This window comes from Giraffa tippelskirchi, chromosome 4 (assembly GCF_054371585.1).
Source record: "Giraffa tippelskirchi isolate mGirTip1 chromosome 4, T2T-mGirTip1v1.2.pri, whole genome shotgun sequence".
In the NCBI taxonomy this organism is placed as follows: domain Eukaryota; kingdom Metazoa; phylum Chordata; class Mammalia; order Artiodactyla; family Giraffidae; genus Giraffa; species Giraffa tippelskirchi.
In genome coordinates this window covers 205,513,877-205,529,966 of record NC_137278.1, presented here as the reverse complement: position 1 = coordinate 205,529,966, position 16,090 = coordinate 205,513,877, and the positions used below count along the sequence as shown (strand labels likewise).

The 16,090-nt window shown below is 43.2% G+C and overlaps 1 protein-coding gene across 13 annotated transcripts in view; it reads right to left on the bottom strand.

The window, feature by feature from the left end:
• MEI1 (meiotic double-stranded break formation protein 1) overlaps positions 1–16,090 on the bottom strand; it is a 73,504-nt gene that overhangs the window by 38,724 nt on the left and 18,690 nt on the right. For 4 of the 13 annotated variants that reach the window (XR_014081574.1, XM_081587679.1, XM_081587673.1 and 1 more), the window contains 9 exons: positions 15,986–16,036; positions 13,429–13,502; positions 11,854–11,959; positions 10,848–11,051; positions 9,246–9,376; positions 4,312–4,426; positions 3,460–3,576; positions 2,387–2,486; positions 2,124–2,258 (listed from right to left, as the gene is read on the bottom strand). Coding sequence is in view for 12 of the 13 variants with exons in the window: in XM_081587673.1 (XP_081443799.1) it covers positions 2,124–2,258; positions 2,387–2,486; positions 3,460–3,576; positions 4,312–4,426; positions 9,246–9,376; positions 10,848–11,051; positions 11,854–11,959; positions 13,429–13,502; positions 15,986–16,036 (1,033 nt within the window). In the remaining variant the exon portion in view is untranslated. Of the gene's footprint in view, positions 1–2,123; positions 2,259–2,386; positions 2,487–3,459; positions 3,577–4,311; positions 4,427–9,245; positions 9,377–10,847; positions 11,052–11,853; positions 11,960–13,424; positions 13,503–15,985; positions 16,037–16,090 lie in introns of all 13 variants that reach the window. The other 9 variants (XM_081587677.1, XM_081587675.1, XM_081587676.1 and 6 more) reach the window with 4 other exon arrangements.

Genomic DNA, 16,090 nt, shown 5'->3' with positions numbered 1-16,090 from the left:
CCCATAATTCTCCATAATTCTGATCCAACCAGCTTTCTGGCTTCTTCAAGTACTACTTACCCTCATGCAACCTGCTGGCCAGACTGACTACTGTACCCTCAGTAATCCCTAAATTTTCCCACCCACGTGTTTTGACCAATCCTAGTCCTTCCACAAATCTCTCATCCCTTACGTATGTATATGTTAGTATATATAATAAAACTAACATTTATAAGGTTAATAATATAAGGGTATTAATTATAAGGTTATTAATCCTTTTTAATCCTTTGGACTGTAGTCCACCAGGCTCCTCTGTCCATGGGATTCTCCAGGCAAGAATACTGGAGTGGGTAGCCATTTCCTTCTCTAGGGGATCTTCCCGACCCAGGGATCAAAACTGAGTCTCCTGCACTGCAGGCAGATTCTTTACCATCTGAGCCACCAGGGAAGCCCTCGTAGCACAGCTCAAACACTACGTCCTGCCTGAAAGGTGCTATCAGTCCCCCATAACACTGACCTCCTGGCAGACCTGCATCTCTGCCTGGGAACTTCTGACTGATTTCTGCTCTTACTCTAGGCCTTTGTTACCCTGTTGGTTTACTCACTCTTGCTGGTATTCACGCCCCAGATTTAGAGATTCAAATCCAGGAAAGGACAAAAGGGGAAAAAAGACAAACTGAAGCCATTATAATGTAAATGCTATTCTTTCTTTCAATTTTTAGAGGCAATGTTATGCAAGGGACAAAGACTTAAATATTGTTCTAGATGAGACTATAAATGTTAACAACCTTTACACTATAAATTAAAAGTACAATACAAAATTAAAGGTACAGCTGATATTGAGTAGTAGAAGGTAAGGAGGAGAAAGGTAAGGAAGAGTTGGGGTGCTAATATACTCAGCTAACCAAGTAGGGTGTCAAGAGGTACTGCTTCAAGTTGAAGGAAGAAGAAATACAAGTTTTAAGTATATTATTTAAAAGTTTGAAAACAAAATATTAACTAGCAAAAATTTCAAGGAAATGTAGAGAAGAGCTAAGTCTTGGTCTTTCCTATTGGCAATTCAATTGAAATGTTCTAAATGGACAAAGAAATAGCATTACACTCATATTGTTTAGAGTTAGGGAAATAAGTCACCAGAACTAAAACCAAAATGAGTTAAAATTAGTTTCCTTTAGAAAGTAGGGAAGAGGACTCTTTCTTTTCATTATAAACCTTATGCATGTTTTATTTTTTATTGCTTAAATACATTACTTTGTTAGATTTTTAAAAGGGAAAATGTAGAAACAAAGTAAAATTTTCTATATAAATAAATATGGGTTTCCTCCATTAGTTTTTTCAAGATCAAGCATCTTACTAAGGAATAATTTCCCATTTTGACCCTAGGATCATTTAGTCTCACCATCCATTTTAACATCATTCATATACTGACTATCTATTAGGAGTGAGGCATATAGCAGTTTTAAAAAAATGACATGATCTCTTAATTCTTGGAGATTATGTTATATTGTGGAGAAGACACAAAACAGATGAATAAACAAGAATTGTCAAGTAGGTGCTGCAATAGCCAAATGGGTCAGTTAGGAAAGGACACTCTGAATAAGACCTGAATGATGGAAAGCTGCCAGTCATGCAAAGATTTAAGGGGAACAGTATTTTAGGTAGAAGGAAAAATTAGTAGAAAGGAAGTGGGGGCCAAGTCCCGACTAAAAAAAAGACTGAGTTTTAAAAGGTTATATCCATAAAATAAATACAGAATAAAATCCTATTTAAAAAAACATGCAAAGAATTGGAAGGAACTCTTCCAAATTAAAATATGAAAGTAGAAGTAAAATACTCAATAGTAGGGTTGAAAACTAAGGTCAAGAAAATCTCCTGGAAACCAGTACATAATGACAAAAAGATGAAAAACTGTCAGACAAAGAAAAGAAACAAAAGAAAAAAAAATCAGATGACCAAGCCAGGATGCCCAACATCCAAATGGCAGTTTCATAAAGGCAGAACAGAGTAAGCAGAATAATGGAAAGAAATAATTCAATGAAATTTCCCTGACCTAAAGGACAAGTATCCCCTGGAAGCTGCTCTGGCCTTGACAGGCCTTTGGGTACATGCAGAGGTGGGAAGTTCAGTCTGGCTGGGTCTCTCACCTCAGAAAGGCAGAAATGGCCTTCAGTGCCTCAGCGGCCACCTCCAGCACAGGGCTGCTCACTGCCTCTCGGAGGGCACGGCCAGCATCTCTGCACATGGCTGAGCTTGTGAACAGCTTGATCTCTTCTGGCTGCCTGAGAAATTGTAAATGAAGAATAAGCGTGTGAACTCCTATCACTGACCCCACCAGGAATAAACACCTCCAGTTTTTCGCTTCTCCAGTCTGGCCCCTGCAGGCCTGATGCTCCGCCACTTAGCTCACCGAGTCAGGATCTCAGCAAAGAGCAGCAGGCCCTGCTTGTGCAGCTCAGTGTTGTTCATCTTCAGACTTCCCTGTAGGCTCCTTACCACCGACTCGATCCCTACCTCAAAATGACACGGCAGAGGCCAGGGATCAGTGCCCAGTAGTCTCCCTCCTGCCTTCCCAGGAGAGGGGAGAGGCTCTGGACAGCACACAGTTGCTGGCAGCCCTCATGGAGCAGTCCTGACAAGTTGAGCTGATGGGGCGGAGCTGTGAGATCTTTGAGGGCAGGCCCTTGTCTGATTCACCTCTGTCTCCCCAAACCCAGCACAACCCACAGCACAGGCCCTGGTATTTGAGGTTTTTCATCAATGCCTACTGGCTGGGCTACTACATCTTCTCTACTACATAAACTCCTATTTCTCCCAAAAGAATCAGCTCAGACCTCCACTCTCCAGGAAGCCTTCTCTGGTCCACTCAGGCAGAGCTATGGGCCTCCTCTGGCCTCCTACACCTCTTGTCCATCCCCTCGAGCATAACCCTAACCACCTTGTTTATATCTCCCTCCCCTTCCAGAGGACAGGGACCACATTATATGTATCTCTAAATCTCTAGCTCCCAGTCTGATGCCCGGCATAGCATAGGAACACAGAATATGAATAATTGAATGTGCTCAGTCGAAAAATCTAGATGCGATATAAAAAGTCCCAGACAAGGAAGGGATCACCAGGAAAGAAGGGATAGTTTCAAAAAACTTTGAAAGGATAAATCAGCAAAACCTGGGGACTAATTAGATGGAGATTTCTGGGGCACAAGAAAAGACTGCTCTTCAGGTACAACAGGAATTCATCTCGTGGCTGATAGGAGTGTCCTTTACTCGCTAAACATATACTTCTGACAATTAATGGAGAGCAGAACTGTTTGGATATCACTGCTTGCCTGCGGAATCTGGTGACGAGTTGGGGCTGATGGAAATGACCAGACCAGCACCTTCCTCCAAAGTATAGGCCAGCCCGCCCATCACTGCTGTTGCCACCTAACTTCAAGGTGTTGTCCACCCGAGCCAGAGCTAGTACAGGACCCACAATACCAACCGTACACCGTGTGGCACTTGGAAAAGAAGAGTGGCTCTTCTGCGAGGAGTATCAAGCAGCTGTAGCAGGACCAGACAAGCACTTCACTGGAAGAGGAAAGATGCTCAAAGAGGAACTCTGGCCAGGGAGAGAGGGAGGAAGCAATATGAAAACTGTGTGATATTGCTCCCTCAACTAATACTAGGGTTTAGATTTATTAAGTATCTCATACCTGTCACTTCATCTGTTCATACACCCTCACCATAAGACATGATCATTAATTCACAGATAAACCTGGAAAATGCCCTCTGGCTTACTGTCTAACTTCTTCTTTTGGGCAGCAACATGATGCAGAGAAAAGAGGTTTTAGAGCCAGAGAGCCTTGATTTCGTATTTCTTCTCTGCCAACGCCGAGCCTTGTCGATTTAAGCCAGTTATTTCCCTTCTCTAGTTCAATTTTCTTATTCATAAAATAGCAAAGATGAGGAACTAAATGTGGCAACATTTACAGTGCACCTCAGGGTATATTTCCTGGCTCATAACAAACTTTTAAGACACATTAGTTCCTTTTTTTCTACAGGTCTTTCTACTACCCCACACTAGATGTTTATTTCTAGATGGTTTATTCCTAGACTGGTCTAAAAATCAGTAACAAATTGTTCAAGGTCAATTAGAAATCTGTCAAAAGAAGATTCAGATTTCCTGAGGTGTATTTCCTAGACTCTGTCATATATAATGAACATGCCATCAATCAGCCAGCCCCTTCAGTATGCATAACAAAGAATCCCAACAGAACTGCTGCTGCTGCTATGCAAAGGTCTCCAGTCAGAATTCTGGGGTTCTCAGAGGAGAAAGTTAGAAACGGACTCCCACCTGGGATGTCAGCGTGGATGAAGGCCAGGGCATGCTTCGCTGGTGAGTGGACCAATACTGCAGTTATACATTGGGCACTGGCCACCTGCAGAGTCTCATCTCTGGAGAGAAGAAGCTGGAGAAACAGGCAGCAAAATGTGCCATAGTCATAATACAGACAGGACCAGAGGGACGCACCTGGGTGCCTCAGGGCAAGAGCCTGATTGTCTCTGAATCCCCCCCACACTACTGGCACCAGGCGTAACCATGATACTCAAGGAGAGCAGCTCTGGATTATGGAAAAGAGTCTCTATGAACAGCAGCAGGCGTGAAATAGAACAAAAGAACACAGTGGCATTCCAAGAACAGTAAACCCGTCCCCAAGAAGGCTCTGGCCTTCATTGACAAAAGCACTTTCACAAACCTCGTCTAGTATTAATGTTTGCAACAAGCCTGGTTCGTGACAAGGCAAGGTTCTACTATTAGTCTCGCTTTACAAAGTGTGCAGAAGAGTTAACACTGCAGACCTGAGACTGTACCCTTAGAAAGTCCTGTCCGCAAGGCTGGCCACTCACTGAGTCTGGGAAGCTGAATTTCAGGAGGGTTCCCAATTCTCCCAGGACTGATAAGAGTGGTTCATTGTGATTAAACCATTTGTTCAAGCAATGCAGTTTATGCTGCACACCTGCTTTCTTTCTGGGAATCTGGGATTTTGGTATGTGCTAGGCAGAGGATATCTACATAATCAGATAGCTCCCAATTAAAACCTTGGGCATTGAGACTCTAAAGAGCTTTCCTGCTAAACATCTCATACATACTGTCACAGTTCATAGATGGAGGAATAGAGTGCATCCAGTGTGACCCCACTAGGAGAGGACTCTTGGAAGCTTGTGCCTGGTTTTTCCCTAGACCTCATCCCATACACCTTTCCTTTTGCTGATTTTGCTTGGTATTCTTTTGCTGTAATAGATTACAGCTGTGGACATAACTGTACACTGAATCCTGTGAGTCTTCCTAGTGAATCACTGAACCTAGACTGGTCTTGGGGACCCTCAACACACAGAGGAAGGAAGGAAAGCTCATTGAAGTTAAGTTACCTATGCCAGGCCACACAGCTGGTAAGTGGCAAAGCTCAGGCAGACACTCAGGTCAGCCACATCCAAATCTAGGAGTCTTTCCACAGATGCCTCCCTCATAGAAATTTTAAATCAGGTTATTCCTCTAATTAAAATATTTCAATGAATTTCCACTGAACTCTGAATAACATCCAAACTTCTACCAGACACCATAGCTACTAGGAGTCCCTAAAACACTTTCCATGGGGTCGGACACGGCTGAGCGACAGAACTGAACTGAACAACACTTTCAGAAATCAAGGGAAGAGTTAAATGCAACCATAGATTTTAAGTGTAGAAGAAACTGGCCTTCTGGGGGAAAATGACAAGCAAAACACAGCACAAGACAGAGGAGGGAGTGCATGGTTTTAGAGCTTCAAAGGGGAGCACCAAGCTGCACATTTCTTGAGGACTACAAACTTAAACCCGTCTCAGTTATGCTAGACTTGAAAATGGATACGTAAACACCCTTTCCATTTGCATGTAAAGGAGTCTCTAGATATTAATCTTTATCTTATTCTCTTTTATATAGAAAATGACATGTATTTCAGTCATGCCTAGTGATAAAAGGCAACCCATTATTTTATGTACCACTAAGAAAGAAGAAGCGCTATAATTAAACTATGACATACCATTAATGGTAAAATGTCTCCCAGTTTCAGAGCTGTTACAGTATTTTAAAAGTGCCTTAGAAAAATGATATTTAACCATTAAGCAAACCAATCATTCTCGGCTTAAAATGTATATTCCTTATTGTGTTGGGATTAGACTGACCAAAAAAAAAAAAGGAAGAACAGAAGTAGAAAAATACAGACCAGTCTTTATTTAAAATTTTGATATTTTGTTCATCATTGATTTTTTGCATTAACTTGGATTTTTTTTAATATTGCATTAAAATATTATTTATCTTGATTGCTGAGGTTTTATTCTTTTTTTTTTTGATTGCTGAGTTTTTAGCACCGTCTTCAGTTTTGCACCTAAGGCAAGTGCCTTCTCACCTCACCCTAGTTCCAAACTTGCTGATTCTTATAGTAAATAAAACACTAATCATCCGAAATGGCCAAGAGAGGAACAGTCTCCACATATGGATGGAGGACAAGACCTCTGAACCAAGATTCCTGTCTCCACGAAGCTCTCTCTCCCTAGGGAAGTGCTCTCCAATCTCTGTCCCTGCCATCCTCATGCTCCCTTTGTGCACTGTGAGGACACAAGACCTTGTGCTCCTGCTGAGTCCAGGAGCAATGTTCTAACCAGACACCACCAAGGACTCCAGGACAGTAGCAATTAAGTGAACACAGAAATTAACGCACCATGAGATTTTGTGGTTCGAAGACACAAGACTTGCTCTTGAGAGTTCAAAGGCCCTGCATGGACCATTCCAGAGGCGTCCCAGGGAGGCTAGGAGGGGCAGTTTGCTCTGGTTTTTTGATTCCTACCTTCAGTTCAGTTCAGTTGCTCAGTCATGTCCGACCCTTTGCGACCCCATGAACTGCAGCACGCCAGGCCTCTCTGTCCATCACCAACTCCCGGAGTCTACCCAAATCCATGTCCATTGAGTCAGTGATGCCATCCAACCATCTCATCCTCTGTCGTCCCCTTCTCCTCCCGCCCCCAATCCTACCCAGCATTAGGGTCTTTTCCAATGAGTCAACCCTTCACATGAGGTGACCAAAGTATTGGAGTTTCAGCTTCAACATCAGACCTTCCAATGAACACCCAGGATTGATCTCTTTTACTGGATTGATTGGATCTCCTTGCAGTCCAAGGGACTCTCAAGAGTCTTCTCCAACACCACAGTTCAAAAGCATCAATTCTTCGGTGCTCAGCTTTCTTCACCGTCCAACTCTCACATCCATACATGACCACTGGAAAAACCATAGCCTTGACTAGACGGACTTTTGTTGGCAAAGTAATGTCTCTGCTTTTAAATATGCTATCTAGGTTTGCCATAACCTTCTTTCCAAGGAGTAAGCGTCTTTTAATTTCATGGCTTCAATCACCATCAGCAGTGATTTTGGAGCCCCAAAAAATAAAGTCTGACACTGTTTCCACTGTTTCCCCATCTATTTCCCATGAAGTGATGGGACAAGATGCCATGATCTTAGTTTTCTGAACGTTGAGCTTTAAGCCAACTTTTTCACTCTCCTCTTTCACCTTCATCAAGAGGCTCTTTAGCTCTTCTTCACTTTCTGCCATAAGGGTGGTGTTATCTGCGTATCTGAGGTTATTGATATTTCTCCCGGCAATCTTGATTCCAGCTTGTGTTTCTTCCAGCCCAGCGTTTCTCATGATGTACTCTGCATATAAGTTAAATAAGCAGGGTGACAATATACAGCCTTGACGTACTCCTTTTCCTATTTGGAACCAGTCTGTTGTTCCATGTCCAGTTCTAACTGTTGCTTCCTGACCTGCATACAGGTTTCTCAAGAGACGGTCAGATGGTCTGGTATTCCCATCTCTTTCAGAATTTTCCACAGTTTATTGTGAACCACACAGTCAAAGGCTTTGGCATAGTCAATAAAGCAGAAATAGATGTTTTTCTGGAACTCTCTTGCTTTTTTGATGATCCAGCGGATATTGGCAATTTGATCTCTGGTTCCTCTGCCTTTTCTAAAACCAGCTTGAACATCTGGAAGTTCACGGTTCATGTATTGCTGAAGCCTGGCTTGGAGAATTTTGAGCATTACTTTACCAGCATGTGAGATGAGTGCAATTGTGAGGTAGTTTGAGCATTCTTTGGCATTGCCTTTCTTTGGGATTGGAATGAAGACTGACCTTTTCCAGTCCTGTGGCCACTGCTGAGTTTTCCAGATTTGCTGGCATATCGAGTGCAGCACTTTCACAGCATCACCTTTGAGGATTTGAAATAGCTCAACTGGAATTCCATCACCTCCACTAGCTTTGTTCGTAGTGATGCTTTCTAAGGCCCACTTGACTTCACATTCCAGGATGTCTGGCTCTAGGTGAGTGATCACACCATTGTGATTATCTGGGTCGTGAAGATCTTTTTTGTACAGTTCTTCTGTGTATTCTTGCCACCTCTTCTTAATATCTTCTGCTTCTGTTCCTACCTTACCTAATCCCAACTGTCCCTTTCCCGTTTCTAACCAAGGTACCTCCTCCTTTCTGCAGAAGGAGTCCCACAGTCTGGTCAATGAATGATATCCCTGGTATCAGATGAGGATAAGCAGCTCTGCCAAGCCCTGTGCTGACCATTGTGGACAGAGACAGTCAGACTCAGGTCCTGCCCTAAAGAAGCTCCCAGTTGATCAACCACAGCATGGTGAGGTAAGCACTGTGAAGAGGGCACATTCTACCTAAAGGAGCCAGGGGACGGGGGAGCTCTACAGGCCTTGAAGGCTGAATCAGACCAAGGAGAGGGGAAAGGCTTTAAAGGAAAAGGGGAAGAGCATCTTCACAGGAACAGAGACAGGAGGTCCTAGCATATACAGGACCAGGGAGAAGTTGCATATGGCTGGAGTGCTGGGTTGTGGGGTAGAAGAGACAGGCAAGTGAGGCTGAAGGGATAAGATGAGCCCAGAGAAAGAGGGCTCCACGTACCAAGCTGAGAAGCTTGAATAATCCCCAAAAACTGAGGTGGCTTTGTTTCCACGGCTGCGTGTATTCTCCATTCTCAGACAACCCAGATGTAAAGGGGAGGATACAAACATAAAGATTCATGACTGAAAGAAAACCAACGTTGAATCTTCTAATAGCATGTTGTTTTGGCCAGTGAGAAAGTACTTAGGAAATCTTAGGTAGAAGGATAAGGAAAAAGCCCCAGGAGATTCAGGTTCCTGGGTTACTGAACCCAGAGACCAGGAATCACAGGACAACTACCTTTTTGAGCACCAAAGGCAGTGGGGTCTCTCCTGGTGGCCCCTCAATACTCTCAGTACCTTCCACCAGTGCAGACTTGTTCATGATCATGGACACAAAGAGATCATACTTCAGCAGCTGCTTTAGCAAACCTAGACAATAAAGAGGTGGGGAAGTGAGGCAAGAGCAGCATGGGTACCAGGACACACCCAAGGTGGCTCCTCAGATATCTGCTAGAAGTTTCTTCATCTCTCCATAGATGTTCCTAAGCATTTTATTATTTTTAACGCTACTGTAAATGGGACTGTTTTCTTAATTTATTTTTGAGATAGTTTGCTACCGTATAGAAATTCAACTGATTTTGTATCCTACAGTTTTACTAAATTCATTTATTAGTTTTAACAGTGTTTAGTGTAATTTTTTGGACTTCCTTGGTGGCTTAAACGGTAAAGTGTCTGCCTACAATGCGGGAGACCCGGATTCAATCCCTGGATCGGGAAGATCTCCTGGAGGAGAAAATGGCAACTCACTCCAGTACTCTTGCCTAGAAAATCCCATGGCCAGAGAAGCCTGGCAGGCTACAGTCCATGGAGTCACGAAGAGTCACACACAACTGAGCGACTTCACTTTTCTTTTCTTTTCTTTTTTTTTTCACTTTTTATTTTTTTTTTTCACTTTTCTTTCAGTGTAGTGTTTAGGGGTTTCTATCTATAAGGTAATATCATCTGAAAACAGAGACAATTTTACTACTTCCTTTACTTCTGCCTTTTATTTCTTTTTCTTGCCTAATTGTTCTGGCTAGGACTTCGAGTACTATGTTGACTAGAATCCCACCTTTTTCTTTGTGATCTCCATGACAGCGCACACCACAATTAATTCTAATTGTCCACATCTGCCCTCCACAATGGACTATGAATTTCTTCAGATTAGAGCATGGGTTTAATCATCTTTACGAACCCAGAAGGGGTCCTGGCTCAGAATGAACACTCTCTATGTATGGCTGAGCTGTTCAAAACAAAGCTCTTGGCCCAAACTGTGAAAAGAAATTGTTGTTGCCCAGACTATGCTTTTCCCTGTAGCTCCTGCTCTGAACAGGTCTGCACCCAATCACCAATCACAGTGCCCATTTGCTCTATCCAAAATATGAAAACTCCCTGCTCAAAAGCATTCGATAGATTTTGTGTATGTATGTAAGGAAGTTAACAGGAGAGGTTGAAAGGGTACACTGAGCCTCAAATAACGAGAGAAACTTGGACTTCACCCTGGAGGCCAGAGGGAGCCATAGAGGATTTTCCAAACAGGAAACTGATGGGACTCGAGCTATGCAGTGTGAAGATTAACTTGGCAGCAAGTACAGGATGCACCAGGGCAGGCAGTAAAGACCAGAGGCAAAAAAACTGCTGTCCCACTTTTTCTCTTCTCCTTCCAAAGGTGACGTTCTTAAGATACCACACCAACATGAGACATCTTTCACGGTCTGTGCCTCTTATCTCCCAAACCCATGACTTCTACCCGGTGCAAAGCAGCAAACCTCCCCACCGCTAATGAGTCTGCATCTCAAATCCTCAGGAAAAAAAAAAAATCTCAAAAGCTTTCTCTTTTCTCTCCAGTCCCACATCTTACCCAAGCAGTTGATCTGTAGCTCCTTTGTCTGGGCACCATGCATGGTGGAAAGGAAGAGAGGACACAGCTTCTCCCGGAAATGGCCCAAAAGCATCTCAGCTGCAACTGTGGAGGAGTACAGCTTCCCATAAAGGTAGCAGACAGAAGCCTGCACCCCCTCATTGGGGTACACTAAACCTCTCAACAGATGCTCCATCAGGTCACCTATCCAGAAAACAACCAAGGGATCAGGGGAACCTCGCAATGTCAACTGCTAGATGACACTCCAAACTACTGCCCTGAATGGGGTAGTCATGGTAATCCCCTATAATCCCCCACAATACATGATTTCTGGGAACCTAAAAGAGAAAACCAAGGCATAGAGAAGTTAAGTGATTTACCCTTGGATAAATCCTCTATGAGATACTTATTTCCTTTTACTGATAGAAAGAAGTGTTTCTATATTCCAGAATTAATTCCTCCTCCCACCTGAAAGACTCATGCTGCTGCTGCTGCTAAGTCGCTTCAGTCGTATCCGACTCTGCGACCCCATAGACGGCAGCCCACCAGGCTCCACCGTCCCTAGGATTCTCCAGGCAAGAACATTGGAGTGGGTTGCCATTTCCTTCTCCAGTGCGTGAAAGGGAAAAGTGAAAGTGAAGTCGCTCAGTCGTGTCCGACTCTTAGCGACCCCATGGACTACAGCCTACCAGGCTCCTCCGTCCATGGGATTTTCGAGGCAAGAGTACTGGAGTGGGGTGCCAATGCCGTCTTCGGAAAGACTCATAGTAGATACTTAATTCTTTTGTGTTAAAATAATGACTAGAAACAGCCCAAAACCAGAGCTGAGCAACACTTTTTTTCCCCAATTAGCCAATATAAAGCATACTTTCCAGATGGGGAAACTGAAGCCTAGAGAAGGAAAGTAATGTCTTTCCAGGTGTACACAGTGAACGGACCTCCCAGATGGAAGTGTGATCAAAGCAGGTGAAAGTGTGGCAGCCGAGCTTCCCCAGAGGTTACTCACCATGCTCCATCACAAGTTTGTCTGCCAGAGCAGGGACAGCACCTACCAACTTGCCAAGAAGGGTCAGGGTGGCCAGGCTGCCTCGCATGGAGGGCATGTTACACAGCTAAAGAAGGTGAACACATTCCATTCTATAAGTTAGGATGAGAACAGATCTCCACACCAAAGCCTGTACTGCCTGTGTCTCTCACAACAGTTAGTAACCAGCCTCTTTAGCTAAGTATCAATTGCCCCTATTGGACGGGGAAACCCGGGAGGAACGGGACCGAGTCAGATTTCTCTTAGAATCCTCAGTACATAGCTCAGTACATGTTTGTTAAACTAAATAAAAATTAGCGTATTTTGCCCCCTATGGAGCCAGAAATTGGAGGGGTGAAAGTTGGACACATTATAAAAATGGAATTCTAGTTCATTGCAAAAAATTATTATTATTATCATTATTATAGCTACTATTACTGAACATTCTATTTGTCAGGTACTATGCTTGATGCTTGGGGCTTCCCTGGTGGCTCAGGGGTAAAGAAGCCGCCTGCAATCAGGAGACACAGGAGACACGAGTTTGATCCCTGGGTTGGAAAGACCCCTGGAGGCGGGCATGGCAACCCACTCCAGAATTCTTGCCTGGAGAATCCCATGGACAGAGGAGCCTGATGGGCTATAGTCCATAGAGTCAGAGTCAGACATGACTGAAGCAACTGAGCATGCATGGATGCTTGATGCTTTTCAGGGAGAGTCAATAGTATTTATTTCACCTTTTCTATTGACTAGCTATAGCACCTTAAGTAAGATTCTTAACTCTTCTGATGGGAATTAGTAATAGTACCAACTTCACTGGGTTGTTGAGAAGATTGAATGAGATATTGCATGTGAAGCACAAACACAGTGCCTACAGTATAGAAAGGGGCATCACCATAATGATGTGTTGATATTTATAAATTTATAAATGTAATCTTATACACTAATCACATGCAGAGTAATTATAATTTCTAACTAAATGTTGCTCTTAATGGTGTTAAATAAACATCCGTCTTTCTCTTGCAAAAAAACGTGATTCTGATATTATTCCTATGTTGTAAACACAATGCAAAAGCTGCTTGTTTAACTGATATCTTTGACTACATTGAAGAAAGCAGGTTAAATATAACTATTCAGTGCTGACTTTAGATGCTGATAAAAACAAATGCCTTCAGTACAAAATATTGTATACAACTTAAACCAAACAAAAATACTAAGCCAAGACATAGTGAACATATTTCCTTAATAAATTTATCAAGGAAATCTGTTCATATTTAGGAGGATATAGAGAATGGCCATGGGATGATTATGCCAGAAAATGGACCTCACCAACATGGAGGCAGCCTTTGGGAGACTAAAAGCAAAAGGGAAGAAGCTACAAAGAGTACTGGAGCAGAAGACCCAGGCCCCAGCTCTGGTTCTGCCACTGATTCAGTGACCTCAGGCAAGTCCCTTTTCCTATCCAGATTCAATCTTCCAATCTATCCAAAGAAGGGCTGACCCAGCTCTGACATCTGAGGATTCCAAGAGGTACTCAAGAACCCACGGATACTTACTGACCTCTTTGTGACATTCATCCAGCAGGCAATGAATGGTCTGCTCCAACTTCAGCTGAGTCGTAAGCTGGATAAGGACTGAACAGACACAATAGCATTACTCACCAGAAGACAACCCCAGGCCCAGATTTCTAATCAAAGTCATCTGCTTGTGTTAATTGGCATTAGTCTTTTCTATCTCCTCCTTTCTTAACTGTTTTTTCATCAATGGTTCACAACAAGGCAATACATTAGAATAATCTAGGAAGCTTTAAAAAAAATAAAAACTACTGCTCAATTCCATTCCAGATCAATTAAATCAGAATTTGTAGAGAAAGAGTCTAAGCATTTGGATATTTTTAAGTTTCCCAGGTAAGTCTATTGTGAAACCAAGGTTGAAAACTACTATCGGTATATTATTTCCACTTTTTTCCTTCCTTAGAATTTGCTACTTCATATACTAAAAAAGAGTTACGAGTTAATTCTTGTGCTGATAATTGACAATAATATTATCACTCAACCCCAAACCTATCCTTCTATACAATCATTTGTGTGCTTTGATGAGGAGTGGAGAAGAGGCTCACTCTTCCAGTGTGGGAGAAGCAGCAAACTAGATTTGGCTGCTGCTGAGGGAAGACCACCACTCCCAGAGTAAAGAAGCATTCTAGAACAACAACGACAGAAACAGAAAGAGGGCAGGAAGCAAATAGCATATAGTGAGGAAAGCGCAAGTCCTTCTCCCTCTAGCTTTGCAATCTCCATCTAGTGCTCACCACCTCCTGAAGTTTCCAGAGGATTCCAAGCTATGCTGCTGCTGCTAAGTTGCTTCAGTGGTGTCTGACTCTGTGCGACCCCATAGACGGCAGCCCACCAGGCTCCGCCGTCCCTGGGATTCTCTAGGCAAGAACACTGGAGTGGGTTGCCATTTCCTTCTCCCGTGCATGAAAGGGAAAAGTGAAAGTGAAGTTGCTCAGTCGTGTCCGACTCTTAGCGACCCCATGGACTGTGGCCTACCAGGCTCCTCCGTCCATGGGATTTTCCAGGCAAGAGTACTGGAGTGGGGTGCCATTGCCTTCTCCACCGAGCTATGCTGGCATCTACCAAAAGCAGATGGCTTTAGGATTATAGCTCCACTCTAGAGTGGCCTTGGGGCTTCCCTTGTAGCTCAGCTGGTAAAGAATTCGCCTGCAATTCAGGAGACCTGGGTTTGATCCCTGGGTTGGGAAGATCCCCTGCAGAAAGGAAAGGCTACCCATTCCAGCATTCTGGCCTGGAGAATTCCAGGGAGTGTATCGTTCATGGGGTCTCAAAGAGTCAGACACAACTGAGTGACTTTCACTTTCACTTTCAGCGGTAAAGAATCTACCTGCCAAACAAGAGACATGGGTTCAATCCCTCGGTCCAGATGATCCTCTGGAGGAGGAAATGGCACCTCACTCCAATATTCTTGCCTGGATAATCCCATGGACAGAGGAGCCTGGCAGGCTACAGTCCATGGGGTTGCAAAGAGTTGGACACAACTTAGCGACTAAACAATAACAACAGGGCAGCCTTGAGGAAAATGGCAAAGGGAAATCTCCCCACCCATGACTGCATTCACATGTTAGTTGAACGTCCCAAGTAGTTAATGGTAGCCCTCAGGTCAGTTCATTTGGGGGGCTCTGGGCAGCAGTGGATGGAAGAAAGGAGAGCAGGGGGAAAGATGCTAAAATTGGTAGGTCAGAACTTCAAGTGAGACATTTATTTATCCACATTCTCTATACTGAGAGATGGTCAAAAGTACACACAGATCATACTGACTTATTTGTTACAACTGCTAGTAGTTACAGCTGCTAACTCTATGGCTATATGTTTATGGACCCAGCAGCAGCCAAGCAGCACCCTCTCCTCAGTGGTCTGAGTTTCATATATGAGGTCCTTCCTCCAAACTTGTAAGTTTTAATTATTTCAACCTCTCCCTTTGCGTCCCTAGTCCCAGGGGTGGCAGCTGTTTTCAGAAATTGCTACCTTGGTGAAAACTCGGTTCTCTTTTTGCCTTTAGTTACCTAGTTAATAATTCTTTAAAGTTCTTTTTTCTGTTCAAATAACTTGAGTGGTTTGTGTTTCCTCACTAGAGTCTAACTGATATAGTTCTTGTTCTTTCTGCAAGAATCCTTTCATCCCAATGCTCTTGCCTTCCTTCTTCTTGAGTCTTACAGGTAAATTCAGACACTTCCACAGCTTTAAATACCATCTATGTGCAGACAACTTCCAATCACCCAACAGTAATGTAAAAAAAGCAGAGTTTGTATGTGTCTTTGTAACAGTACTCATCAACCATTGCTATTTACCAGTCAACCTCTCCTCCAGATTGTAAACTCTTACATGGCAGGAATTATGTCAGATATATCACTAGTGTCTAATACAGTACTTAACACAGAGTAGGTGCCAAGAAAAAAAAAATGCAGAATTAATGATTAAAAACTGAGTTTTCTTTATCTGTCTGTAAAGTGGAACATTTCATCCAGGTCTCAAATAGTCAGAGCTGCAATTCAGGGTAATATTCCCGGTTTCAAAAGCTGAGAACACGAGTTTTACCTTACCTTCAATACAGAGGTCTGCTATGCTCCCATCCTCTACATTACATAACAGTCCTTGGAGCAGAAGGAAGAGGGGGATGGTAACAGTTAAAAAAGAAACAAATCCAG